Raw genomic sequence first — 6,595 nt, 5'->3', positions numbered from 1 at the left:
TTTATTATAGGATTCCATTGCACTACAACTGTGTGCACTTTATTGTTGTATTGTTCAATACAATTCATTTTTGAACTTGATAATAAAAATATATTGGAAAGAAGAAATTTGTGTTTTATTCATGGAGATAAATTAGCATTAATTGCTATATAGGTCAAATTATGGGGAGATAATCGATAATCGAATCGGATTTAAAAATGAATCGTTAGATTAATCGATGCATCGAAAAACTATTTTCTAGATTAATCGATTACAAAAATAATCGTTTAACCCAGCCCTAGTTTTCACCTGCTCTCTCCCTTCCTGCAGCAGACATCCACCTGGCATCATTGCTTTTGTTTTGCATTTTCAACACCTCCACAGCATGCCTGGCACACACCCATGCACGGCTTTCATTAATGATTTTGCTGATATACACACTCCAGTGGTTCTTCAAGTTAACCTTACTTTAATAAATTCTGCTTAGATTTTTTTTAACTTAATCTTTTGTGTGGTCTCCCTACTTGTGACACTCCTTGAGCCAGTTTGTGGCAGTCAGTCATTGAGGCAACAGTAAGTTAGATCCAGACATGTGAAAAATGATTTTGAGCGATGGGGATTGATCCAACAAAAACTGAACAAAGGTGAGTGTAACACAGACTTTAGATATGCTTAAAAACCAGGCCCAACTGTTTATATACAGACAATTTAGATGGGGGTTGAGGCATGGCTGTCTGAATGGCAGCATAGTCAGTACTTAAAATGTTTAGGAAGCCCAGTTAAACCTGTGGTAGTCTTTTATTGTGACGTCAGAATGCCATGACGAGAACAATTAATCTAACTGCAGCTGCAACCTTGAGAGGAGAGTCTGAGAAACAGAATGAATCAGCTGCACTTGAAAACATATTTGGTTATGCTCCATGAATGTGTGATTTACGGTCTGCTTTAATAAAGATATTTGATGTTTTACTTAGAGAAAAGACAAAGCTAATAGTATCTGGTAACTTTCCGTAAAGGATCAATCTGATAAAGTGTTTCTTATCTTCACAATCTTTACCAAATAGGTGTTGAAAAAGGTAAGACATCAGATTTATCATTTTGATTTTACAGGGTTTTATCAAATATGACTACTTAGGACACCAATTTTATTTAAAAAAAAATAAAAATAAATAAAAGTTGATGAGTAAATGAAATGTTAACCTCCTTCTGCATTCCTGCCAGCTGGGCGGTGAGGCTCTCGATTCTCGTGGTGGACTCTCTGAGCTCCTCTCGGGCCATGTTGGCAGATGCTCCGTTCATCTCAGACAACCTACGCAGGTCCTCCAGCTGAGAGACAAACACACACAGATGGTTAAAGAGTCAACAACATTATCAGTTTCCTTCTCATTACACCCCGAAAGAGGAACTGAGCTGGGTCAGTCACTTCCTGACATGCAGGAAGTTAGTAACATGCTGTTTGGTATCTTGGCTTTCTACATGTGTTACTTGCAGTTTCACTTGATTGCAAGATAAAAAAAAACAAAAAAACATTGTCGCTTATTTAACCCTCTGTTGCCAAATATGCTAAATGTTAGGATGGGCTACTATTTCAATTTTCAATCAAACAGGATCCTGATGTTCTTAACAGTTGATGTTGAGCTGGCTAAATTTCCAGTTTACCAAATTAATGGTCAATCAGGCTTAAGAGAAAACCATAAACAAGGTAGAAATGATGATAACCACAGGATATGTAAAATAACAATCTACGGTGAATAACTTTCACCGCATTAACTTTTACACTTTGTTTCAAGGTTAATGAAAACAACAAACGTGTCTACCCTGACTGCACTTTCACTTCAAACTGGAGCCAAACCATAGTACAAAACCGCAACATGTGCGAAATCAAGCTACAAAATAATACTTGTGCCAACACAAGTGTTTTAGTCTGCAAATATTGTCCACCTCGATGTTAAACTTGCTTCTTTTTGCTGACCATCCACACACCGCTCTCCCTCCTTCACATACGTCTGGACATTGTCTCTCTGCTGAACTTGACTCTTTTCCCTACCCTCAAAGTCCTTTCTGATTGGCTCAGAGTACATCACAAATTGAAAATACATTGGCTCGTTACCAGAACCCCCAAAATTGACAACAAACAAAGGATCATGGGAAATGTAGTTCTTTCATTAAATTAACTCATATGTGGCCCGCCACGAGAAACCCAGCAACAAGTCGGCCTGGCACAAGTCGAAAAAAAAAAGAAGAAAAAAAAACAAAAACGATTTTTTAAAAAAAATTAGTGATTTTCGTTTTTTTGCAGAATGTGTAAGTTGAAATCATGAAGAAGCCACTCCATGTTTCAAATAACAGTATTGGTAGCCTTAAAACCATAAACTTTGTATTTGAATTTGGGTTGTTTTAGAGGAAATGCTCTGATCCTAGTTGGGGGTGCGGCGATAACAACAGTAAATTTGTATACTGGCTTTCTTTGGCTATTCATGTGCTTTTGTTCTTTTTTCGGCCAATCAGCTGAACCACATGGCTACTTATGCAGCCAGCGGCTCCTGTATAAGGAACTGCTACTTCTGGAAGCTGCATGTGTTTTCATCAAGGAACTGCTACTTCTGGAAGCTGCATGTGTTTTCATCATTGAATGAAGATGGACCAGGAAAAATGCATTGCAGAAGAGCTAAATCGTGGCTGTTACAGCGCAAACAGCGCTGCTAGCATTCCGCTGAGCCAAAGTCGAACCAGTCGTCTGCTCCGCGAGGATTTAAACACTTCGTCAGTATTTCTGGACCTTTTATAACGTCTCTGCTCTCATTCTGCTGAGAACCACGGTAACGATACGTGTTTGTGCGTTTCGGTGAACGTTAACTCGTTTGTTGACGATTAGCAAGCTAGCTTAACCGTTAGATTCTGAGGGAAATATCTGCTCGGTGTTCATTAATTAATTAATCTACTACTTTTAAGATTTTATTTGCCTTAAAGTCTGTACGTTGGCCGGATGGTGGATGGCTGATCTCGTGTCTTTGACCGGCGGATTTTAAGCTTTTTGGGACACCTGTGTGACTGGTGCCGACACAGCCACACCAAACTACTTTAGCGTTTCGCTAACTTTTAGCAATATACTAGTTTTTTCTCCATTCTACAACCGGATCGACCACAACGATACTGCCCGCCTGAGAGGGAAAGACCCTGTGAACACTTCGGCCACCCCAGAACCCATTTTTACACCTTCTGTGCTGTTTTCTGGACACCGGACTGACTGCAGCTGTGGACAGCGGACACCCATTCATCTCAACGGGCCCAGTGCTTGGGCCCGCGCCGGTAAGTCCCGCTTTCTACTGGATCCAAACCACCCTGACCCAAGACCTACGTTTAAAATTCTAACTGTTTAATGTGTGTACTTTGACCGGATGGCCGATTGTGTATACTTGCTCGGCGGATTTTTGAGTTTTAGGGCATTTACTGTGGATTAAACGTACATACGCACACACACACACACACACACACACACACACACAGAGGAACACAAAACACACGTTTGTATACAGAATAGTACACCCCCAATGATCAACTTTATTCAGGGGCTTTAGGACACCCCCAATGATCAACTTTATTCAGGGGCTTTTTGTAACAAAAGCATTTCCATTTCAATAAAGTACATTCTGATTCTGATCAGTCCACTAAAATGCTTAAGGAAAAGAACACTACATCAACATTAACTACATTGTTCAAACTACTACAATAGTTTCTGCCCTGCAGGCTAACAGATACCAGATGTCACTGAGAGCTAGACCAGTAGGGGGTAGGGCTTATCTACATGAGATGCAAATGAGCAGCATTGTGTTACTTGGCACCTGAGAATTCAGAATTGTTCAGGCTGGATTTCTCAGTAAAGTAGTTTGAGGAGTGCCTGCAATCAAATGGCCACAACTTCTTCAAATATTTTCAGATTTCCATGTGTTAGACATTGTTGGAAAGCTTAGAAACTACACTTTCAGAATCTGTAAATAACTCAAAATGGCTCTCGGGAGACTTGTTCCTGGTTTTTCCATGGCTGGTCACATATGTTAAAGAAACACACTCCTTTACATTGTCCCCTTTCATTTACCAGAATTTTTGGGGTCCCTACACTTACTTATGTATTATGTAGAGGATTATTTAAAGTAGTCTATCAGCATACTACAGAAACTAGAGGTCGACTGATAGTGGATTTTTAAAGGCCAATATTGTAATGGTAGTTTTTGAACAAGAATTAACATGTATTATAACCAATACATGGGCGATTCCCATGTATTGAGCTCTTTAGCAGAAACATTTCCGGATGATTTACGTTATTGTTCACTGGGGCATGGTAAATATGCTATGTTCTTTCAACACTGGATACTGTTGTTAATGTGGTAACTGGCTAACTAGCATTAAATGGTCTTCTGGTTTCCTTTTTGAATGGCAATTACAGAGGACTGCCGTCTACTGGTGTGGAATGTTATTTCCTCTCACACAGGTGCAGAATGTATGTGCTGGTTGGCCATCGGCTGTAGTCTTTCTGGTGTGTTCATGTGCAACTTTTTGGCCGAGACACAAGTGACGTGAGGCAACACAATAGTCGCCTTTCATTGCCACTAGTGTTTTTGAGGTCGGCTTTGTGTGTCTGGGCCTCAACAGAAAGCATATAAATGTTATTTAATAAGTTATTATTGTGTCAGTATTATAAGCAGTTGGGCCTTAACAGAAAGCATACAAATGTAATTTAATAATCTATTATTGATGATTAGTAGATGATTACTGATGATGTGATTGCTGCTAAATAATATCATCTGATCTCGTCTTAGGTTTGTTCGTTCTTTCATTTTCATATTTTGTGGGATCACATAAAAAGGCCCAATGCATATGGACTGCAAATCTGTGCTCAGAAAGATGTTGTATAACACTGTGAGCAGAAGACTCTCAGATGGAATCTCCACTGCAAACCATTTAAAGAGCTTTTAAAAATGATAAAAAGTTAGTGAATGCATTGAAGCTTCCACTGTAATTGCATTCTAGATACCAGTTGGCAGAAGTGCATCTGAACAAAAGAGAATAAATGTGTATTATGAATACTGAGCAGTATTTTCAGTTGAAGACCTTTTTTTCATTGAGCAAAACATTTATTTTTTGATGAGGAAAACTACGATGAAATGTATGTTTTGTTTTCGCTGAGAAGACAAGATGGGCTAAAGTGTTTGTGGTGGGAGCTCAGAGTCCAGTATACACAGACTCTGTGAGAGGACTTGAAACATGTTGCAGATTTAGAAAGCATTCAGGCTGAAGTTACCTTACATTTCTTAACAGTGAGATCGATAAGTCTGAGTTTAGAGTGAACCAAGGAACAAAAAGTCTATTTGGAAATAACCAATCATTCTAGAATTATTGGGGTGGTTTTGTAGGGGAGTGCCTTTGCATAGGAAAAACAATAATAATCAAAGCTGAAAAATGACTGCAGCCTTAGTCAGTTACGGACCTCACCAATGCTCTTGCAGCTGAATAGGAGCAAAATCGCTGCAGCCAGGAGTGCTAGTTTTAACGCCGAGAGTTTTGGCAGTGTACCAACTGTTGTGTATCAGCTGCAGCATGCTAGTCGTCTAAACAGTTAGTCAGGATAGTAAAGCTCAACCATTTGTGTCAAACTGTATGTCGACAGTGTTCAGCTGAATCTGAGTATGTCTTTAGATACTAGGACTGTAAACTCCTGGTCGGGTTGGTAAATTGGTTGGATGATATGCTCTTGTCCTACCAATTTCTCACTGGTCGGACAGTGTAACTGCTGGTGTTACTTCGATAAGGCCGTGTGTACAACAAAGTGTTTTTTTACAGCTTAAAACAGCAGTCGTTGTTGTTCAGCACTTGTATTTATTGCTTTGTGGGGTTTTTTTCTACTGATGCCCCCTGTTTGCACTATCCCTCTGCAGTACACCAGTTGAGGGGGGGGGGTGGCATCCCCCTTGAAATAAAAACGGTCAAAATCATCCCCCTTCTAAAACTGCCATCCTCCCTTTCCATCCCTTGTGTCACTTTTTGAATGAATGTGGTATTACTGCTATTTCAACATTTAGTTTTACCTTTGGTTTTACGCATATCGAGTAAAATACTGTGGGCAAGGGCACACATGCAAAAATATTTTTATATCGTATCTCAGCGAGCTGCGCCGTGGATGTTATGCCTGTGCCCTATAGAGGGCACCCGAACAGCGCATAGTGCGTCCAAATTCACACTTGTTCTTCTCTATGGATTTTCTCTGCAACTGTGCGTCGTAGCGAGAAGCCACTCATATCACGTGAAACAGTGGAACCGCAGTTTTCCGACAAAAAAATGATAAAATTACACTAAAATGATGTATAACAAAGCTTTCATACAGCTTTGCACACACATTACTCTTGGATGGTTTACTCACAAATGCAGGGTCGCACAGAAATGCCACGCATATCACATGAAAGCGCAGGACCAGAGCTAACCAATGATACCACACACATCATTGTGCTGTGATCCCATCACGCTATATATACAGATTAAATGTCTACAAAATAAAAACCTGACAAATTTCTTTACAATCCATGATAAAGATCTTGTTATCAGTCACTTCATATAGTGAGGA

The 6,595-nt window shown here is 39.7% G+C and overlaps 1 protein-coding gene across 2 annotated transcripts in view; it reads right to left on the bottom strand.

Moving 5' to 3' along the window:
- Positions 1 to 6,595, bottom strand: part of lmnb1 (lamin B1) — a 69,533-nt gene that overhangs the window by 20,218 nt on the left and 42,720 nt on the right. For both annotated transcript variants that reach the window (XM_050052807.1, XM_050052809.1), the window contains exon 5: positions 1,180 to 1,305. In XM_050052807.1, the coding sequence (XP_049908764.1) occupies positions 1,180 to 1,305 (126 nt within the window). The remainder of the gene's footprint in view (positions 1 to 1,179; positions 1,306 to 6,595) is intronic.

The sequence above is a fragment of the Epinephelus moara genome, chromosome 9, assembly GCF_006386435.1.
Source record: "Epinephelus moara isolate mb chromosome 9, YSFRI_EMoa_1.0, whole genome shotgun sequence".
Classification (NCBI taxonomy): Eukaryota; Metazoa; Chordata; class Actinopteri; order Perciformes; family Serranidae; genus Epinephelus; species Epinephelus moara.
This window is presented reverse-complemented; position numbering and strand designations above follow the sequence as displayed.